Source organism: Nomascus leucogenys, chromosome 18 (assembly GCF_006542625.1).
Source record: "Nomascus leucogenys isolate Asia chromosome 18, Asia_NLE_v1, whole genome shotgun sequence".
Lineage (NCBI taxonomy): Eukaryota > Metazoa > Chordata > Mammalia > Primates > Hylobatidae > Nomascus > Nomascus leucogenys.
Genome location: NC_044398.1, coordinates 52,641,350 through 52,664,944, shown reverse-complemented (window position 1 = coordinate 52,664,944; position 23,595 = coordinate 52,641,350). Strand labels below are relative to the sequence as shown.

General features: G+C 41.1%; 1 protein-coding gene across 1 annotated transcript; it reads left to right on the top strand.

Annotated features, from left to right (window-relative positions):
- Positions 1-1,467: 1,467 nt before the first annotated feature.
- On the top strand, positions 1,468-23,059 carry LOC100607029 (lysozyme-like protein 1). Its single transcript, XM_004091199.3, is given in 6 exon segments — positions 1,468-1,506; positions 1,508-1,584; positions 4,261-4,424; positions 4,936-5,094; positions 22,114-22,192; positions 22,990-23,059. Coding segments are annotated over 6 exon segments (588 nt in total).
- Positions 23,060-23,595: the final 536 nt, after the last annotated feature.

Genomic DNA, 23,595 nt, shown 5'->3' with positions numbered 1-23,595 from the left:
TCAGCATATATATCCTGCACATATTTGTTAGGTTTAAATTTAAGTACTTCATTTGTGTTTGTGTACTATTGTAAATGGATTTTTTTTATTTCAAACTCTTATTTTCTATTCCTAGTATATAAGATTGTAAATGGCTTTTGTATATTTACATAATATTTGAAAACTTGCTAAGCAAGCATTTTTGAAAAAGAAAAAGACAATCTGTCTCTATTTTCTCACTGGTAAGATCCCTATTTCAAAGCATTTTGAAAAAGATGTTTGAGGGAAAAACCTATACATTTTCTCATATTATAGACTGTTCACAAGAAAAGTTCCACTAATGGCTTCTAAGGATAAAAAAGACCCTCAAGCAGCTTGAAATGACAAAAGTTGAAATTGAAACTCTGCTGAAAAATTATGTTTCATCTCTAATATTGACAAATGTTGAAACATTTGATAACACAGTGTGCTATCTTCCTGCTATAAGCCCATGTGAAAGGCAATTTGGCAAATATCTAGCAAAATTACAAAATTATACCCTTTGATCCAGCAAGATATTTTTGTAAAGGTACAAATGACATATGTACAAAATTACTGGTTGTAATATGTTTATAATAGAAGAATAAAATAAGTGTTCATCAATATGAAATTGGCTAAGTATGCTATGTTGTGTCTGTATAATGCAATACTATATGAACTTAAAAATAGATTTCAACAAAACCTTTGCATTATTGGCAGATGGAATTTAAGAAAATATAATGATTAGTTAGGTGCAGCCAACAATAAACTTCTACTTAGATCTACAGATTCCAATGAGAATTCATTTCAAATGTGTCACTAAATCTGAACATTGAAATAAATAGACCTTGAAAACAGCTCTTTAGTTATTGATTCACAAAGTGTTAAGCCAAATTTTTCAAAAATAATAAAATCATGTTATTACAAAAATATTTTATTAATAATAATTTGACTATAGCAAAGAAATGTGCTATTAATAAATTTTTAATGTTAATTTTACCTCTATGTCATTAATTTTCAAATTTTAGTTTTGTGTTTGTGGATAATTTATGTAGCATATTAGTACAGAGGTACAGAAGTATGATTTATAACTTAATGTACATCTGAAGAGGATACATGCTTAACTTCCTTTATTAATGGAATTTGTGATAAAGTTTGCAGACTGTTGCCTCAGAGAACAGCTCTCACTTGGACGGGAGGCCCTGGCCAAGTTGTGTAATGAGAAGGGTTGTTGAGGGGAAAAGAAAAAAAACAAGAGGTATTAAGCCCCAGAAGACAGTTATCACCTGCCTCAGAACACAAGCGTGCAGGATGATATAGCTTTCAGTGCCAAGAAGTAGAATTCTAGCATCTCTAGGTGGTGAGAAACAAAGGACTAAGAATTTTTCTTTCTCTAACACTCTAAAGAAAAGTTCTTGAGCTAGGAAAGGATTACTTGCGCCTTATTAGAATCAGACACGGCTTCAGGGGATGCAGGACGCTCACCTGAGCTGCCAGTCACCGACTGAGTAAGTGGAGCAGTGCTTCTTCCGCAGACTCAACTGAGAAGTCAGCCTCTGGGGCAGGCACCAGAAATCTGCCTTTTCAGTAAGACCTAAATTACTCTTATGAAGCCACCTGTCCCTGAGATCCAGCAATGGCAGGTTCTTAAAGGATGTAGAGCATGATGCTTGGGGTTATCATTGCTGCGGGTTTTCTTTTGACTTGTTTGAGATCAGTAAAATTCTAAGGCAGGGGATGGAAACCAACTTTATTTGTAAGCTCTGCATCTTTTTTTCTTTTTCTTTTTTTTTTTTTTTTTTTTTTTTTTTTGACAGGGTCTCTCACTCTGCTGCCCAGGCTGGAGTGCAGTGTCACAATAATGGCTCACTATGGCCTCAACCTCCCAGCCTCAGGTGATCCTCCCACCTCAGCCTCCCAAGTAGCTAGGACCACAGGCACACACCACCATGCCTGGCTAATTTTTACATATTTTGTAGAGACAGGGTCTATCTTTGCTGCCCAGGCTGGTCTCAAACTCCTGGCTTCAAGCAATCTGCTCGCCTCAGCCTTCCAAAGTGCTTGGATTACAGGTATCACCCACCGTGCCTGGCCTTAGCTCTGCATCTTAAACCTGGTTTGTCTGTCCCTCACAGCTTAACACAATGCTGTACACCACTGACTGGCATGCTGTCTCTGAAAAGGGCCAGATAATAATGTGTTAAGCTTTGTGGCCTATACAGCCTCTAACACAATTACTCAACTCTGCCACCGTAGTTGGAAATCAGCCACCAATGATATATTACTAAATGGGTGTAGCTATGTTTCAATAAAACTTTACATACAAAAGCAGGCCTGGTTTGCTGACGCTTGCTATTCACGTTTGTAATGTACATGCCCCTCATGCAATGCAGTTCCTTAACTTATTGCTTAGTCACCTTAAAGCCTCACTTGTTACTCGGTGCAGTGGCCTTGCTGATGACTACTTATCCCTGTTTTGGGCCTAGCCTTTCGATGCAGGAATCCAGCCCCAGGGAGAGAAACTAATGACTGGAGAAGTTTCTAGGCAAGTGCAGAAAATGACACAGGATGAACATATGTAAGAACATCAAGTTCAGGATCCCGAGTAGTTGTCAGAAATTTCAATTCACCTGTTGTATTTGGGGAAGACATTATTTCAAGAGGGGAAGAGATTGTGGAAAATCGGTAGGCAGCAGGAGATGGTGCTCTTGATCCTACTCCCATTTCAGATGATTCCGCAGGTGTCTCTTTATTGCCCCTCTGCTCCCCCAGGTGCTTTCCTCCTTTTGTGAGGCATCGTCATCCATCCCTCTTGCTCCCCAGTCAGGCGCCAGACTTTTAGGAGGCCCCCCGGAGCACTGGTGGTGAAGCTTAGCAAAGCAATGCGTTTGCAATCTAAGATAAAACGCTGCTACTTTGGGCTGGGCATGGTGGCTCACACCTGCTATCCCAGCACTTTGGGAGGCCGAGGTGGGCAGATCACAAGGTCAGGAGTTTGAGACGAGCCTGACCAACAATGTGAACCCTGATCTATACTAAAAACACAAAAATTAGCCAGGTGTGGTGGGCGCCTGTAATCCCAGCTACTCAGGAGGCTGAGGCAGGAGAATCGCTTGAACCTGGCAGGCAGAGTTTGCAGTGAGCCGAGATGGCACCACTGCACTCCAGCCTGAGTAACAAAGTGAGACTCCATCTCAAAAAATAAATAAATAAATAAATAAATAAGAGCACTGATACTTTGGAAGCAATGCTCCCACATTTGGAACTGAATCAAGAAAAGAAAATGAAAGAGTAGGTGCTTAATCTTCACTCTTTGATAAACCCCCAAACAATAAATCTTAAAGTTTTCCATACAGGCCCGTGTGTCTTTCATCTCTGGCTGAAATGGGATGTGTTTCTACACATCCAGTTGACCCTTGAACAAATGTAGGGGTCACAGGTGCCAACACCTGCTCAGTTGAAAATCTGCATGTAACTTTTGACTCCCCAGAAACATAACGACTCCATAGCCTACTGCTGACTGGAAGCCTTATTGATAACATAAATAGCCAATAAACACATATTTTGTATGTCCTAGGTCTTCTATACTGGATTCTTACAATAAAGTAAGCTAGAGAAATGAAATGTTATTAAGAAAAGAATAAGGAAGAGAAGATGTATTTACTATTTGTAAATATTAACTATTTGTTAATAGTAAATATTTACCATTATATTATATTTACTATTTGTTAAGTGGAAGTGGGTCATCATAAAGGCCTTCGTTCTGGTTGTCTTCACACCGTGCAGGCTAAGGTGGAGGAGGAAGAGGAAGGGTTGGTCTTGCTGTCTCGGGGTGGCAGAGGCAGAAGAAAATTCACGTATAAATGGACCCACACAGTTCAAACCCATGTTGTTCAAGGGTCAGCAGTATAGGGAATGTTTCGCCTTGTATTCTATTTTTTATTCATAGAATTAAAATAGAAATCCTAAAAATGCCCCCTGTGGTTTTCACCTGGATGTGTATTAAGGAGGGTTAATTTTTTCGCTTGCTTAACCCTGAGAACACAGCATTGACTTGAAAGTTACCGCATGGAAAAGCATTAAGGAGACAGCCTGCAGTCGCATTCCTTCCCTGGACTGTAGAGTGGCCGGTTTTCCCTGATGGTGGCTCTGAATGACCAAAGTGACAGGCAGCATCTAGGCAGGGCTGTGCACAATCACCGCTGCTGGATTTCGAAGTTCTTGAATCAAGATCGTCTGACCCGTTCTCCTGCTCTTTGGCAGGTTCTGTCTCCAGCAGGCTTTGAAGATGAAGGCTGCGGGCATTCTGACCCTCATTGGCTGCCTGGTCACAGGCGCCGAGTCCAAAATCTACACTCGCTGCAAACTGGCAAAAATATTCTCGAGGGCTGGCCTGGACAATTACTGGGGCTTCAGCCTTGGAAACTGTGAGATTCTTTCTTTCCTGCTCTCTTTCTGTCCTTGACCTTTCCCCTGAGATGTTGAAGGTCCTGGCCACACTCCCTGCCGTGTCTTCCCAATTACACCTGCTCTGCCCTCGCCGCACCCAGGGGTGGCTGCTAGCCTAACTGTGGCTCTCTGGGTCTCCTCTCCTTCCTCCTCTACCCCTCATTTCCTTATTTCTGGAGTCCTGTACTTACGGCACCAGCCAGGGAAGGGGAAAATAATGCCACCTCTGCTGGCATCGTGGGGAGTGGGGGGACCTGACTTTTGGTCTAGATTAGGCTCAGCCCCTGACTGGGTGTGCAGCTTCAAGTGTGCCATCCCAGCCCCCAGTGTGCCTCTTGTGTGCCCCCTGGGTGCATGCCCGCCCTGCCCTGCCCAAGGTGTATTGGGAGGAAGTAGTCAGGTAACAGGGATAAGGAAACTCGCCCTCAGACCAGGCTTAGAGCAAACGATGCACTTCCTTTGCTGGGGTTTCTGGCTTCCCCCCTCCAGGGATCTGCATGGCGTATTACGAGAGCGGCTACAACACCACGGCCCAGAGGGTCCTGGATGACGGCAGCATCGACTACGGCATCTTCCAGATCAACAGCTTCGCGTGGTGCAGACGCGGAAAGCTGAAGGAGAACAACCACTGCCACGTCGCCTGCTCAGGTGAGGCTCTGACTTTCCATCGATGCCATCCTCGGGACCAGGCGAGGAAGCCGGCAATGGGATCACCAACCATGTTTTGCTTTAACTAAAACTTGGAGTTCAGGCTTGCAAATAGGTCTGTTCCAGATTGGTAAATTATGCAACAGTTTCCAAGGTGACACTCAGGATCCTGCGGCTGACTTGTCCAAAGATGACTTATTCCTTGTAAGACAGTTTTATGAAGCCCTCCGCTAAAGCAGGGGGATGGACAAACAACTCTACTGCCCTTCATGTTAGAGATATTTGATGTCTTCAGTAAGAAAAAGGAAGCTGCTTGCCAGCCGCTTTCCATAAGCAATTCACTCAAAGGATGCAGTTTGTACTTCTTTGTGCAGAATGAGATGAATACAATTTACATTTCTTTCTTTTCTTCTTCCTTTTTCTTTTCTATCTTTCTTTTATTTTTTATTTATTTATTTATTTTTGAGATAGGGTCTCACTCTGTTGCCTAGGCTGGAATGCAGTGATGTGATCATAGCTCATTGCAGTCTTGACTTCCAGACCCCAAGCGATCCTCCTTTCTCTGGGTAGCTAGAACTACAGGCACATGCCCAGCTATTTTGTAATTTTTTTGTAGAGACAGAGTCTGGCTATGGAGTCCCATTATGGGGTCCCACCTGGGCTGGTCTTGAACTCCTGGCCTAAGGAGATTCTCCTGCCTCGGCCTCTCAGAGTGCTAGAATTATAGGCGTGGGCCGCTATATTTAGCTAGCAAAATGTCTTAAACATTAGAAATTAAGCTAGAATTTACTTTCACATCTTCTACTTTAGTCATTCCAGAAATACATATGAGCACAGCATTGAGAATAACAAAATACATCAGGCATGAATTCTGCTTTACCAAACTTTCATGTGACATGACAAGAAAAGACAATATGTGCTTACATGAAGTTAAATCATGTAAGGAGGAGTGTGCTGAGTGCCATGGGCTTCAGAGGAAAGTGATAGTATTAAGAAAACCGTGGAGCCAGGCACAGTGGCTCATGCCTGTAATCCCAGCACTTTGGGAGGCCGAGGCAGGTGGATCACCTGAGGTCAGGAGTTCAAGACCAGCCTGACCAACATGGTGAAACCCCGTCTCTACTAAACAATACAAAAATTAGCTGGGCATGGTGGTGGGCACCTGTAATCCCAGCTACTCAGGAGGCTGAAGCAGGAGAATTGCTTGAACCCGGGAGGTGGAGGTTGCAGTGAGCCGAGATTGCACCATTGCACTCCAGCCTGGGTGACAGAGCAAGACTACGTCTCAAAAAGAAAAAGAAAAAAAGTAAATCATGGAAAATTCTGTAAACACAGTGATATTTGACCTGAGACTTAGAAGATAGGGAAGATTTGGGTAGAGATAGAGAAACGTTATCCCAGGCCAGGGGAACAGCAAAAGCAAAGAGGTGCCTGTGGGAAGGTGTGAAGCATGAACAGAGAGTAGGGAGAGGCTTGTTTTTTTTGTAATGAAGTGACATGAAGAGAATCCCAGGAAAGGCAGGTGGAGAGGCTAACAACCACCTAAGTGTGAAAAACCCAGGCTAAGAGGCTTTCACTGATTTCTGCCTGCAAGAGGAAACCAAAAGAGGTCAGTTAATTAAGCATTGATTCAGCAAGATCAATCTGCAAGCAGGGTGTGGGATGGATTAAAGCAGAGACCATTTAAGTGTCACTGCAGTTATTGAGCTAAGTGCCACAAAAAGACTGAATGATGGTCATGGTTGGTGACATGGAGAAGACTGATGCAAGAGATGCTGAACAGGCAGAGGGCAGAGCTCAGTCAAAGGCGTCTTCTCTGTGTTCCCTCTAGAGTGTAAGTCCCTTGAGGGCAGAGTTCTGCTTCATTCACTGACATATCCTCAATGTCTAGAATGGTGCCTGGCCATTGCAGGAGCTCAATAAATGTTTATTGAATAAATGGACAGAATGAGGAACAAGAGTGAAGTCAGAGAGTCATAAAATATTCTATTGCAAATTCTTTCAGAGCAGAAAATAAACTGTTTTAACTTCTCTTTGCCACATCCAGGAGTCTCCTCCTTATTGAAGGGGGATACATCCCAAGACCCCCAGTCGATGCCTGAAACTGCAGATAATACCTAACCCTGTATATACTATGATTTTCCTGTACATAGATACCAATGACAAAGTGTAAGTTACAAATTAGGCACAGTAAGATGTTATCAACAATCAATAATAATGGGATAATTATAACAATATGCTGTAATAAAAGTATGTAAGCACCTTCTCTGTGACTCTCAAAATATATTATATTGATAAAACTAACCAACCACTGCTGAGTGTAAATGAAAACTTGGAAAATGAAACTGCAGATAAGGGGGAACTATTGTACAAGATAATCAGTATATGGGTTTGAATGTTTGAATGACTGAATAATACGTTAAGTTACCTAGTATATTGTCCCTACCCTAACATTGATAAAGAGTGATCACTACCTCCTGAGATAGATCTCCCGATTGTTGGTCAGCCCTTAATTTAGAACATTCCTTTGTTAGGCCAAAATCTATCTTCTTCTAACCTTCTATATCAATCCTAGTTTTTCCTTCTGGGTTTATTCAAAACAAGTTTGCTTTATGATACACATAAAAACTTATTAACTGTGTGCAAATGATTTATAAGTATCTCTCATCTCCGGTTTCTTATCTTCTGAGCTAAAACATTCAGTATATTCACTTTCCGTAGGCATGACTTTTGAACCCTTCCCTGTCCCAGTCAATCTTATTAGCATTCCCTAAGAGCTCACCAGTGGAGTCTTTCAGTTAAATATGAGGATTAAATGTGTGCATTTACCTCCCATGGTGGGCTGAGCCCCCAACTTCCAAATGTCCACTCTCTAATCTCTGAAATCTCTCACTCTGTTACCTTACAAGGCAAAAGGAACTTTGCAGATGTGAGGAAGGATCTGAGCTCAGGCAGGGGAGATTATCCTGGACAATGTGGGTGGAGCCAATCTAATCTCATGAGTCTTTAAAAGCACAGAATCTCCAATGATAGAAGAAAGATTCAAAGTGTGAGAGGGACTCGACCCATCATTGCTGGCTGGGAAGATGGAGTAAGGGGCCATGAGTCAAGGGGTGTGAGTGCTCCCTAGAAGCTGGGAATGGCCTTCAGGTGACAACCTGCAAGCAACAGGGATCTCAGTCCAACATCCACAAGGAACTGAACTCTGCCAAAACTCAAGTGAGCAAGGAAATGGATCTTCCCGCAGAGCATCCAGAAAGGAAAACAGACCTGTGAGCACTTTGACTTCAGCCGTGTGAATCCCCTGGCACTCTTCCAGCCATTGGAACCGTAAGGAAATTTTGCAGTGTTTAAGCCACTATGTTTGTGGTAATTTGTTAGGGCAGCAACAGAAACCCAATACCCCTCTCCTCCCTCTTGGTGTCCTACCAAATTAATACTAAAGGGATTCGAGAATCAATAAGATAAAAAGGTAAATCCACATATACAAGATAAATGGAAGAGGAAACAATACCAAAACATTTAGAAGCTGGAACGCAGGAGGCAAGTGGTGACTAACTTAGTGATTAAAGAAATCTGAATCCTAAACCAGCAGAGAGAAAGCTGAGAAGCAAACATGGAACCAACAACAAAAACAACAGAAAGCTCTGAAATCAGTAGCATTAGCTAATTCTGGAAGTTAGAATGAAGACAGATTACAGACAGGAAGATACATTCAAAGTTCACTTAAGGAGTAGTTAGAACATCCAGTCAATTCCTGAGGCATTCGCCTACTGACTGCCCCTCACTCACCCTGGCAGAATACTGGGACATTTTCCTCTAGACAAGTAAAGGAGAAAACCTCTCAACTGAGACCTCAACAGTCTTTGAGGGTGAGAGCTCCAAACCACAGACATGGGAGATTAAGTTATAGTTTCTATAGTTCCAACCACCTTCTCCACTCAGACCCCAAGATGATGGCGGCCAGGCCAGACTCTCCAGATGAGAAGATTTTCTTCTAGGGATCTGGCCAAATTGAAAGGAAATTACTAATGATTCTGAGTGGGACTCCCCAGTGAACAAGACTGGTCAAACTCCCTGCAGTGAGATCCACAGCTGAAAATCCCTACCTCTGAGCACAGGGCTCTGCCAGCCTTTAGTGCCCCTCTCTTAAATAGTTGCAGACAGCCAAGGCTCACCAGACTTCAGAGGAGTAGCAGTGACATGAAAAAAATGAGGCAGAAACCAAACAGAGAAAACTTTTTGAAAGCAGAGTTTATGCAAGGAAATGAAAATTCGAATTCAGAAAACTATCATTAATATCTTCAGATAGATAAGAGAGGATGCTTGGATGAAACAAAGCAAGATTTTTTTTTGAAAAAAAAAAGAGAAAAAGGAAACATTCAGAGAACCAAATAAAGAGCCTTTGGAAATTAACAATATGATAACAGAAATGGAAAACTCAATAAAGTAGTAAGAAGATAACATTGAAGAAATCTCTCTAAAAGCAAATAAAAAAAAGAGATGAGTGGAAAATAGGATAAATAAGAATGATAAAATAAATGGATATAAAAATATGTTTTAGCAGGAGAGAAGAGAAACAATAGATAGGACACAACCTTTAAAAATCATTTCCAGAACTAAAGAGCATGTGATTTCAATTTGTAAGGTTCATCACATGACCAGTACAGCAGTCACTCTTTGTCTATAGTTTTGCTTTCCATAGTTTCAGTTACTCATGGTCAACTGCGACTCAAAAGTATTAAATAGAAAATTCCAGAAATAAACAATTCATAACTTTTAATTGCATGCCATTCTGAGTAGTGTGATGAAATCTTGCACCATTTTGCTTTGTCTTATACTGGATATAAATTATTTCTTTGTCCAGCATACCCACATTGTATACACTACGTGCCCATTAGTTACTTAGTAGCTGTCTCAGTTATCTGCCTTAGAAAGCATAGTATATATAGAATTTGGTACTATTCATCATTTCAGAAATCTACTGGGAGTCTTGGAATGTATCCCCCTTGGATAAAGTGATTATTGTACACTCACACTCAGGAACATCCTCACACAATTTCAGAACACTATAGAAAAACAGAATATGCAACAGGCTTCCATTTGAAAAAAAAGTTCCATACAAAAAATCAAGCATCAGAGTGACATCAGACTTCTCAACCACAACACGGGAAGCTAGAAGAAAATGGAAAAAGTCTTCAAAATTCTTAGGGAAAACCATTTCCAATATAAAATTCTGTGCTACCAAATTATCAACACATTTTGAGCATAGAATGAGTACATTTTCTGAGAACCAAGTTGTTAAATTTTTTACCTCCTGTATCATAAAGAATCCTGGCTGGAAGATAGAACAAACACAAACTGGGTAATTGGAGGAGAATATTAATAAAGACTCTACTTACAAAAATCTGATCAAATCATAGAAAAAACATGGCAATAGTGAAGTAAGGGATTAGGGATCACAAGCAATTACCACCCCCTTGCCCAATGAGGAATGGAAAGAGAACTATGACCAGCACCGAGGTACAAAGGGTCTGCAGGGAGAGGACAAACTTCTAGGATCTGAGACCTTCCTTCAAGGGACGTGACTTGTGCTGAGTGACCTGACAGAAAGAAAGCTGGAAGATATTATATGTGTATCCCAATCTCAGTGTCCCTCCTCTGTCCCTTCCCTGCTGATGCCTACTCTTACTTAAACACCTTCAGAAGTCAGAGGACATGGGAGACCATTGACGGCAACTATGTGCGTCAGCCTCAGAGTGCACAGAGCATGGTGGAGAAGCGTAGAGAGTGGATCCATCAGGGCAAAGATGACATATTCAGCTCACCTCCCATGCACCCTCTCTCACAAAACTATAGGAAAACATGCTTCACGAAAAGGATAAACTAAAAGAATAAAGAGGAAGACATGGTTCAGGAAACAAGGGACTCGATAAGGGAGAAAGGCCAGAGGAATGCCCAGCCTGATTGTGAAGGATGATCCCAGGATGAGCTTTTATTATAGATTTCTAGTTACACCTCATTATGGCCAGAGAATATGGTCTATATCAGCGGTCCCCAACCCTTTTGGCACCAGGGACCAGTTTGCAGAAGACCAATTTTCCATGAACCAGAGGGAGGAGGATGGTTTCAGGATGATTCAAGCACATTACATTTATTGTCCACTTTATTTCTATCATTACATTGTTATATATAAGAAATAATTATACAACTCACCATAATGTAGAATCAGTGGGAGCCCTGAGCTTATTTTCCTGCAACTGGGCAGTCCCATCTGGGGATGATGGAAGACAGTGGCAGATCATCAGGCATTAGATTCTCTTAAGGACCATGCAACCTAGATCCCTTGCATGCTCAGTTCACAATAGGATTCACACTCCTATGAGAATCTAATGCTGCCACTGATCCAACAGGAGGTGAAGCTCAGGTGGTAATGCAACCAATGGCAAGTGGCTGTAAATAGAGATGAAGCTTAGCTCACTTGCCTACCGCTCACCTCCTGCTGTGCAACTTGGTTCCTAACAGACAATGGACTGGTATCTGTCTGTGGTTAGGGGGTTGGGGATCCCTGGTCTATATGGTTTCAGACCTCTAATATGTCTTTAACCTTGTTTTACAGCACAGCAAATGTGTCTTATGGTGAATATGCATTTGAAAAAAATGTGTATTTTATATTTGGTGGGTAGATGTTCTATACATGACTGCTATTTCCTTTCTGATTTTCTTACTGAGAACTTATTAGACAGATCTTACTAGAACTATCATATAGTGAGAGATACATATTGAAATTTGCAACTATCATTTTGGTTTTGTCTATTTCTCCTTTCAGTCTTGTCCATTTTTGAAGCTTTGTTATTAGGCACATATTCATTGAGGACTGTTACGTCTTTGTGGTGAATTGACCCTTTTATCACTGGAGTCCATGTTTCTCCTTAACTCTGGTACTATTTCTCATCCAGAAATCTACCTTATCTGATAGCAATATAGCCCACTCTCACTTTCTTTGGGGAAGTCTTTGCATAATATGTTTCTTTCCATCCTTTTACTTTTAACCCATCTGTGTCTTTATATTTAAAGTGAATTTCTTATAGATAGCATATAGTTATGTGTTGCTTTTATATCCATTCTGGTAATTACTGCTTTTCAGTAGGAGTGATTAAACCACAGGTCAGCAAATGTTTGCCTAAAAGGCCAAATGGTAAATATTTTAGGCTTTTCAGGTCATATGGTTTTGACTGCAACTACTCAACCATGACAGAATGTGAACACAGCCATAGAAAGTATGTAAATGAATGGGACTGGCTGTGTTCCAATAAGGCTTTATTTACAGAAACAGGAGGTTGGCTTGTGGGACATACATTGTGGAACCTTGATTATATCATTTACATTTAATATGATTATTGATATGGTTAGTTTTAAATCCCATCCTGCTATTCTGTTTTCTGTTTATGCCATCTATTCTTGGTTCCATTTTTTCTGCCTTCTTTGGAATTTTTTAAAAAATATTTATTATTCTCTTTCATTTCCTCCATTGCTTTGTTAGCTATATCTCTATTTTGTTTTTAGTAGTTACTCTAGGGTTTCCAATAGGCATCATTATCTTATTACATTCTACCCTCAAATAACACACCACTTCATATATAACATATGAGTTTCTTAACAGTATTCTTTAATTTTTCTGATTTCGTCCTTTGTGCCATGTTGTCATGCATTTTTCTTCTATATTTATATACCTCACAATCCATTTTTATTATCTTTGCTTCAAACAATTGTCTTTTAAATAAATTTTTAAATGAGGAAAAGGGTTCTATAATATTTATTATGTATTTACTATTTCCAATACTCTTCATTCCTTTGGTGGATTTATTTGGGGAAGTAGTTAATTGATATCACTTTCCTTCAGCTGAAAGAACTTTCTTTATCTTCTTTTTGGTTTGGTTTTGGTTTTTTTAGACTAGAGGTCTACTAGCAAGCATTCTCTCTGCTTTTGTTTGTCTGAAAATATCTCTATTTTATTTTGATTTTGAAGAATATTTTCTTTACATATAAAATTCTGGGCTGACAGTTGTTCTCCTCTCAAGTTGTTGCTGTTTTGAGACAGGGTCTTGCTCTGTCACCCAGGCTGGAGTGCAGTGGCATGATCACAGTTCACTGTAGCCTCAACTTCCTGGGCTCAAGCAATCCCCCCACCTTAGCCTCCTGAGTAGCTGGGACCACAGGTACATGCCACTATGCCTGGCTGATTTTTATTTTATTTTTTGTAGAGATGGGTGATATGGTTTGGCTGTGTCCCCACCCAAATCTCATCTTGAATTGTAACTCCCATAATTCCCATGTGTTGTAGGAGGAACTCGGTGGGAAGTGATTGAATTATGGGGGCAGGTCTTTCCTGCACTATTTTCTTGATGGTGAATGAGTCTCACGAGATCTGATGGTTTTAAAAACAGGGGTTTCCCTGCACAAGCTCTCTTTTTGCCTGCTGCCATCCATGTAAGATGTGACTTGCTCCTCCTTGCCTACTGCAATGATTGTGAGGCCTCCCTAGCCATGTGGAACTATAAGTCCATTAAACCTCTTTCTTCTGTAAATTGGCCAGTCTCATGTATGTCTTTATCAGCAGAATGAAAATGGACCAATATATGGGGTCTCGCCATGTTGCCCAGGCTGGTCTCAGACTCCTGGGCTCAAGTGATCCTCAGCCTCCCAAAGTGCTGAGATTAAAGCTGTGAATCATCACGCTCAGCTTCAAATTGTTAAAGATATTCCATTGCCTTCTGGCTTGCCTTGTGTATGATGGGAAACCAATGATTTTCGTATCTTTGTCCCCTGTATGTAATATGTCTTTTTTATCTAGTCATTTGTAAGATTTTCTATCACTCATTTTCAGCAATTTGATTATGTGTGATATTTGTGTTTATCTTACTTGGTATTCATTAACATTTTGTATCCCTGAGTTTATAATTTTCATTAAATTTGAAAACATTTGTCATTCTTTCTTCTAATACTCTTCTCATTCAAGGATTCTAATGGCACATATGTTAGATCGCTGATGCTGTCCCATTTATCACCACTGCTCTTCATGTTTTTAGCCTTTTTCCCTCCCCGTGTTTTATTTTCAGTAGTTTCCATTGTTATGTCTTCAAGTCCACTGTTACTTTTTTTTTAATGCTAATCTATTAAGCTTATTGATTGGATGTTTCTTTTCAGATACTGTATTTTTTATTTGGTGTTAGGCAAACTTTTGTATCTCTCATTTCATTTTATTCATGTTTTTCTTGAAGTCCTTGATAAAAGTAAGCATGTTTATAAGAAGTGATTTAAATTTCTTATCTGCCGTGGGATCAACTGTCATTTCTGGGTCTTGTCCTTGACTGATCTTTCTCCTGGTATGTGTCACATTTCCCTGCCTCTGCACAAGGAATCATTTTTTATTGAATACATACACAGTGTGTGGGTTGATGGCTGTTGTGAATCCTCGAGTCTTGTCTTCCTAGTTTAAAAGAATTTCAACAAGAGATACACAGCAAAGGAGATGTAGCATAGACTAATTTATTGAAAAAGAAAAAGAATATTTTGAAAGTTAGGTGCAGAATGGACCATACACCCTGAGAGAAACTTCAGGGCAGGCTGCTCGTAAGGATGAGACATCAAAGGCTGGCATGAGGGATGCTCCCTTTAATGGAGTCTTCCATGATTATTCATAAGCGGATGGGAAGAGGTGTTGCTAGTAAGCAAGTTCTGGGCGGTCCTCTTGGTGCATTTGCGCAGTAGCTGTACATGGTTGTTCATATGTCGCATGTCTCATTAGCATCTTACATCTCCACCCAGGTGTGTGTTTTTTATTATTATAATGAGCAAAGCATCAGTCTGAGGACAGGTAAAGTCAAAATGTGCATGTTCCCTACAGGGGAAATTCCCTTCTGGAGACAGCTTTGTTTGAATGAGCTGGCCTACAGTGTGGATGCTGAGGCTCATGGTGTTGACTGGCCGGTCAGCACAGTTGCCGTGCCCTGAGGATACGGTTGCTTCCTTGCCTCCCTATCCTGCCTCATATGCAACATTGTTGAGTGTCTAGACTATGCTGTCTTCCTTTAAAGACTGTTGAATTTCTTTTGCCAACCAGTTAAGTTTATTCTGATCAGTGTAACCCTTTTAAGACTTGTTCTTAAACTTTGTTAGTGAAGTTCTGGAGTAGTCATTTATGGTAGGGCTAGTTTAGTCCCACTACCAAGGCATAACTAAGCATCCAGTGTCTCTTTTGAATGTGCTGAGGATTCAGCAAGGTCTATTCCCTCGGGCTAGTCAGAAATCAAATGTCTTGTAGCCCCGTGAAGTCTGTAATTGCCCTGCTCCTGGGGTAGTTCTCTGCCTAGCCCTGTGGAAATTTACCTGTGCATACCCAGTTTAGCCTTCAGTCAAAGACTGGGTGGAATCCCTTTGCAGATTTCTGCTGCTCTTCTTCTGGGTAGCTCCTGCCTCCCAGGTATTCTCCACAAAATCTGAGCTGCCTTGGTGTCTGATGTCTGTCTCCTCCTCTTAGATGGCCATCTCCTGCCTGGTTCTGCTTCCCTGGTCTGCAGAGCTCCTCTGGGCAGAAAGTCATGGCAGTCACAGGGTTCACTGTGTTTTTCTCTCTTTCAAAGATCATGATCCTGCAATGCCAGTTGTCCATATCCAAAAACAATTTTTCATCTATTTTGTCTAGTTTTCTAGTTGTTTACAGTGGAAAGAGAAATCTGTGACTCCATCGTGGTCATGTTTGACTTTAAATGCAGATTACAAATTTAATATTGTTCAGTTTCATTCCAATTAAGGAAGCCTGGGGCAAGGGTCTATCTGCAAGACAATCTTAGATTCAAAGAAATTAAAGTGTTGGACGGTTCATCGTCAGAGGTAAAAGGACACTCATATCTGTTTTCTTATCGTGAAGAGCATGGGATTTTCGGGGATAGCCTTAAAATAGAAAACAAGATGTTGGTTTTATACACTAACCACCCTCCATGGCAGGCCTCCCTTAGCCTCAGGCCAGAGAGGCTTTTATTAGAACAATGTCATTCTGTCCCACATATTACAGAAGTAGGGACATTTGTCATGGGAAACTGAAAAAAAGTCAGCATTAGGGTGTGTTTACAAGGTACGTGATGTTATATGCGTGTACAGCATAGATACACTTCATGCTCATTTTCTTCTTCTTCTTTTTTTTTTTTTTTTGGTAGAGAAGGGGGTCTCGCCCCGTTGCCTAAGCTGGTCTCAAACTCCTGGGCTCAAGCGATCCTCCTGTCTCGACCTCCCAAAGTGCTGGGATTACAGGCGTGAGCCACGGCACCCAGCCCGTGCCCATTTTCTGAAGCTAGACAGTCTCCTCACTCTCATTCCAAATTGTATTCCTAAAATTCCTTCCTACTTTCCCCAAACTATTTGGACAGAAAATTGATGCTATATTCATATATACAAAGCATACATAAGCACACATGTTCATATACCTACACATATACATACACACAGTGTACAAAATGCCTGATGTGATGACAGTATTTGCCCCCAGCAGCACAAATTTCATTAAAATAAGAGCATTTGAGGAAAAAATGATTACTGACTCTCTATCTAGTGTACTCTATTGCACTTATATTAATCTCATTTTTCATCACCCTGGCATCTGAATTGGCCTTTGTCATCTCAAGGGGGAAAGAGATGAACATTGAGGGCATGGCGGCTGCTAGATTTCACCTGGGAGGCAGGAGGATGCCGAGGAGAGACACAGATACTTTGAAGTAGAACTAACATAACTGAAAATAGGACTGAAGCTCTTTTTGTGTAAATTGTTGCTGTTTTCTGTTGGATGTGGAAGAATAAACGATTCTTTGCTGTTCAACATAACCCTTTCTTTATTCATGTTTGACTGGACAGAACTGTCTATTTAAAGTAAATTGAGCAGAAACAACTATTGGCAAGAGTCCTCATTTAAAAAGGTGCCATCTTAACTCATTTCTGCCCCTCTGCTGCCCTTCTGTGGCTATTTCTTGTAACGACATCTCAGTGCTTAGGGCTGGGGGGAGGGAGCTTTTGATTTCCCAGCCCCTACTTTCCCTAACATATTTTCCCAAGCAAATTCAATCAAGTCTAACTTTCAAAACATTCCAATTGTGCAACAAAATGCTCTAACAAAGTAGGAGGAGACAAATAACTGTACTCGGTGTCCGCTTCCTGGTCCTATATGGCCCGACCCTCCCAGAAATCCTTCCAGGGCATTGCCACAAGCAAACTGCCCTGCCCCCAGTACAAAATGTGGTCTTTCTGTACATGCCTGGGATAACCTCCAATCCCAGAATAATAGAATGTGATCTGCTTCTTCCTCACTATGTATTATATAATCTGTGTCCCTCCAACCTCTAGAGACCGCCCCAAACCCACATCTCCCAGAAAATATGCTAGACCACTTCCAAACACAAACCACAGTGTCTCAGCATTTACCAAGCACCCAAAATAAAGTGTCTCTAAGTAGCCTGAACATGTATCAGGTACCAAATGCTTAAATTTGGATAACCTCATAGATAATTACTTGAAAAATTAATAAAGTATATTTTAATTATCAACTTTTTTAACATATAGTGTTTCATGAGCAGGAATCTTTGCTTAAGTGACTTCTGTTGGAAGAAGAGATCAGAGGAAAACAGAATTTAAGCCCTCTATCAGAATACAGGCTCATTAACTGGGTGTGTGACCTCCGTTTATGGGGATAAAATGGTACCCACAGAAATGGTTGTTCAGAGGACTGATGGAGATTTTGCATGAAGAGATTTAACATGTGCCTGACATAGAGTAAGATTTCTATAAAGCGCAGGCTAGTAGTAATAGCTATTATTATGCGAAATGTTTATATGTTGAGAAGATAGGCAAGAGACTTTTATAAGCTGATATAGCTTTAGTTTTCACTGTAGAATTGTACACCAAATGCTAGCAAATTTGCATATGTTGTTTCAATTGCTATCTCTTACAGCTGATATATTTTGTTAGTTTTTCTCCTGGTTAATAGAATTTTGTTGTAAATAAAAATTGAGTCACATTCAGAATAAATTTGCTTAAAAGAAATCTGTCACTACCTTTATCTTCTAGTTAAGCCGAACTGAGAAAGCCACAAAATTAGCAATTCAGGGAAATAGCATGCTCGAGGGAAAATTCCACTTTCAACAGAGTTAACAAAATGATCTGGTATTACAATGCTCTATTGAAATGCAATATTTTATGCTAGCATTTTTTTAAATTATTTTTTTCTGGTATCAAAAATAGTGCATTTCTATTGTAAACAAATTTTAGAAAATACTCAGCAAAGACTTAAGAGCATTGGTGATCCCACAGTTAAGAGCCAATCCTTCTTATAGTATTAGTGAATTAATGACTGTCTTTTTTTTCTAAACCAGTGCTGTCTAATGGAACTTTCCATGATGATGAAAATGTCTTCCATCTGTGCTGTCAAACATGAGAACCACTAGCCATGAGTGGCTGTAAAGTATCTGAAATGTAGCTAGAACAAATAAGGAACTAAAGTTTTAATTATGTTTAATGTTAATTAATTAAAATTCATAGTTTTTGGAATTTTTCCCAGCTTTAGTGAGATATAATTGACAAATCAAAATAGTATCTATTTAAAGTAAATAACATGATAATTTTATTTTTGTATACATTGTGAAATGATTATTACAATCAAGTTTAACAAATCCATCACCTCACATAGTTACCGTGTGTGTGTGTGTGTGTGTGTGCGCGTGTGAAAGAGAGAAATTGAGAGAGAGAGAGAGAGAAAGAGAGAGAGAGAAGAACACTTAAGATTCTGGCTCTGTCACCCAGCCTGGAGTGCAGTGGTGCAATCTCAGCTCACTGCAACTTCTGCCTCCCAGATTCAAGTAATTCTCCTGCCTCCGCCTTCTGAATAGCTGAGACTACAGGTGCGTGCCACCATGCCTGGCTAATTTTTGTATTTTTAGAAGAGATGGGCTTCACCATGCTGGCCAAGTTGGTCTCAAACTCCTGACCTCAAGTGATCCACCCATCTCAGCCTCTCAAAGTGCTGGGATTACAGGCGTGAGCCACCGTGCCCGGCTACTCTCAGCAAATTTCAAGTAAGCAGTGCGGTATAATTAATGGTCACCATATTGTACATTAGATCCCCAGACCTTCCTCACCTTATAACTGAAAGTTTGGACCCTTCCATCAGCATCTCCCCATTTTCCTCACCAGCTACTGCTCTACTCTCTGCTTTTATGAGTTCAACTTTGATAGATTTTGCATATGACTGAAATCATGTGGTATTTGTCTTTCTGGGTCTCCCTTCCTTCACTTAGCATGACATCCTTCTGTTCATTCATGCTGCTGCCAATGTCAGCATTTCCTTCTTTTCCATGACTGAATACTATTCCACTCTCTATATAAACATATTTTTATCCATTCATCTGTCAACAAATATAATTTAAATGTAAATTGTCACATGTTGCTAATGCCTGCCATATTGGCATTAGCCAATACAGCTCTCGATGGATATTTTTATGATATTGGGAACTTAACGTTGCATTGGGAGCATTTCCCCCATGTTATAAAACATTCTGGGAAAACATAATTTAAATGACTCTTTATTTTATTAAATGAAAGTATTATGATTAATTTGAACATCACTGATTATGAGGCAATTAGATTTTTTTCTTTTTAACTCTTGTAAATAAAGCTATAGTAAACCACTTTGTAAAGAAATATTTGTCTAGTGTCATGACTGTTTCCTTAGGATAGATCTGGAGAGAGAAATTATTAGGCAAAAGGATAAACACATGCTGCTCTAAACACATGCTGCTATGTTGGTTTCCTGAGACGTTGAATCCATTGTACTCCCACCAGCAAGTATTCCAGAGAACCTGCCTCTCTGCGCCCTTGTCAACATCAAGCATTACCCAATTCTCTAAAAAAAAAAAAAAAAAAAAAATTTGCGTAATTGACAAGCAGAAATGAGATCAAGTGGTTTGAGTATTTTTGCCCTTGATTGGATTGGTGGTTGTGGTGGTCATGGAGATGGGCCTCCCAGATCCCCTGCTAAGGGAAGACATGCCGCCCCCACTGCAGTTGTGTGATGATCAGACAGTACCTGCCACCTGCTTCAGGACTGGCTTCATGTGCAAGTTGTTCCCTTCCGGGGTGACCCACACCCAGTGACATGTGAGGCAGAGGCATGCGGACCTGGCATGTGGGACTGACTTGGGCCACTCCAATGGGCAGTGCTCACTCGGGAGCTCATGGCTGGGCTGCCCAAGGAATTGCTGGGTCTGCGTCACAAATGGACATCTGCGTCTGCCCATCCTGCTTCCCCCACCCCATTCCTTTCATAGGTGTGGATCCCTGAGGAATATCTAGCACCCCAAACCAATCACAGCATCTGTTCCTGGAGACCCAAATTGCAACAGAAGTGATGTTGGACTTTTAAATTTTATTTGCCTTTTTCTGTCATGTTTGTGTTGAGAAGGATCCTGAGGCTACTTTTCAGGCAAGCAGGAAAGAATGCAGATATCAAATAATACATTTCAATCAAAAGATTTGTTATGTCTGAAGCAATAGAAAATGTAATAAATAGCCGGGCACAGTGCTGGCTGTAATACCAGCACTTTGGGAGCCAAGGAAGGAGGATCACTTGAGCCCCAGAGTTCAAGACCAGTCTGGCCAACATGGTGAAACCTTCTCTCTACAAAAAATACAGATAATAAAAATGGCTGGGCATGGTGGCGCGTGCCTGTAGTCCCAGCTACTTAAGAGGCTGAGGTGGGAGGATCACTTAAGCCCAGGAGGTTGAGACTGCAGTGAGCTATAATCGTGCCACTGCATTCCAGCCTGGGTGATAGAGTGAGATCCTGTTTCAGGAAAAAGGAAAAGTAATAAACATAGAGACAGATTTATTTGACTTAAAACTTAAAACTTTCTGCATATGAAAAACACCCTAGACTGGGTACGATGGCTCACGCCTGTAATCCCAGCACTTTGGGAGGCCGAGGTGGGTGGATCACTTGATGTCAGGAGTTTGAAACCAGCCTGGCCAACATGGTGAAACCCCATCTCTAGTAAAAATACAAAAATTAGCCCAGCATGGTGGCACACACCTGTAATTCCAGCTACTGGGGAGGCTGCGGCAGGAGAATCGCTTGAAGCCAGAAGGCAGAGGCTGCAGTGCGCTGAGACTGTGCCATTGCACTCCAGCCTGGGTGACAGAATGAGATTCTGTCTCAAAACAAAAACAAAACAAAACAAAACAAAACCCTGGATAAAAATTTTTTAAGGCACAATTTGAAATGACAATAGACAAAATTTAATATTTACCTCTAAAGAGATCTTATATGTCAAACTAACCCAAGTAGAGAAAACATTGTACTCTCCTGTCTTATGTGCCGTTTTTTTTTCTTAAGACAGAGTCTCACTCTGTTGCCCAGGCTGGAGTGCAGTAGTGTGAACACAGTGCACTGCAGCTTCAACCTCCTGGGCTCAAGTGATCCTTGCACTTCAGACTCCCAAGTAGTTGGGACTAGAGTTATGCACCATCATGGCTAATTTTTTACTTTTTGTAGAGATGGGATCTTGCTATGTTGCCCAGGCTGGACTCAAACCCCTGGCCTCAAGTGATCCTCCTACCTCAGCCTCCCAACCTGCTGGGATTACAGGTCTGGGCCACCACGCCTGGCCTGGGCCTATTTCTTTAGGACATAAAAAACATTCTTGCGTGGCATCTTCTCTAAACACATTTCCAAAAACCCTTCAGGATTGGGCTCTTCCTCTGAAACGTCAGGTAGTGCAAGATGAAAATGGTCTTAAAACAACAGAAAAAGTTCTTTTTGAAGAAGCTTAACGAAAATGAGATTGTGGCTTTGCAGGCAAAATCATAGTTCTTCCAACCCTCTTGATACAAAAAGACGGAGAAAAGTGAAGGAAAGTTGAGTTGGGGTCCGTCTCCAACAACAAAGTCTCGTCTAACCCTGATGACCTCTCTTTTTACAGCCTTGATCACTGATGACCTCACAGATGCGATTATCTGTGCCAGGAAAATTGTTAAAGAGACACGAGGAATGAACTATTGGTAAGAGTGTTTCCTTGGGAGACTTGCCCTGTCATGGGCAAAACCTAGTGTGTGTATTTATCACAGTTATGGTGGAATTGACAAACTCACCTCCACAGAGTGGTACAACCAATGGAACGAGACCTTGTCTATATTCTCCTCCATCGGTGTGTGGGTGTGCAGTGAGCATAGTAGTACACAGAAGGGGAGAGGAGAGATGGGATTGGGTTAAGACAGTTTGCAATTGCTTTTCATATGAACATATTCCAAACAATGGAGAAAGGTATTTTCTAAAGTGACTTGGAAAGGGTCAATTGAGTCAATTCAACAGAGGGAAAAAAAAAGCTTGAGTTTGCTCTAGATTTGGATAAGATTTTGAAGGTTACGCAACATTTTGCAGGGAAAGAGAATGAGCAGCAGCGAGAGGAAAGTGAGCAGGTCTGTGTCATGGTAACTCAGCAGAAAGCGTCCCCAGCATTGAGCCTGGGACCTTGCACTCCCTGCTGCTGTGTTCTAGTGAACATTGCCAGCCGGCCCCACTCAGAGAACCCGAATTTTCAGAGATGTGGGTATGTCATGAAATGACCCATCCTTATAAAAGTTGATTGCTTATTGCTGAAGCTAACAATGGCTAGGAGAAAACCAGGAGACAAAAGTCTGAACTAGGCAAAAGGACAGCATCCTTGAATCTCAGAAGCACATGAAACCCAACCCAGATTTCCGCTGGCGATTTTGGTTAATTTCTGTAGACTTTGAAACTGAGACGATTTGGATTGTCATGCTTCTTTCTGCTGCTCTTGCTTCCCTCTTGTGCTCAGGCAAGGCTGGAAGAAACACTGTGAAGGGAGAGACCTGTCCAACTGGAAAAAAGGCTGTGAGGTTTCCTAAACTGGAACTGAACCCAGGATGCTTTGCAGCAACGCCCTAGGGTTTGCAGTGAATGTCCAAATGCCTGTGTCATCTTGTCCCGTTTCCTCCCAATATTCCTTCTCAAACTTGGAGAGGGAAAATTAAGCTATACTTTTAAGAAAATAAATATTTCCACTTAAATGTCTTCACCCTGTCTCAGTTTCAATGATGTCATAATAGCATGGTGTTAAGACTTGAAAAATCACCTCCACAATGCTTGGAAGAAGCAAAGCTCCCTTCTTCATTGTAGGGAGTCCTGGTTTCTGTGTCCCTGAAACTGCTGCTCATTCAAAAATAAGACTCCCTCATCTTCAGGGCCATCCTCAGAAACAGGACACATGCAGAAAGGTGAGGTTAGGAGCTAGGAGCACCTGAGGGGCCGAATCCCCTTAAGAGTACCCCAGAAAGACTGTCTATGCATGCACGCCCGCAAACCTAGACACCATTTATCTACCTACACACACACACAAGAGACACGGAGAGACAGGGCAACTGAGATTCACTGTTTGATGATT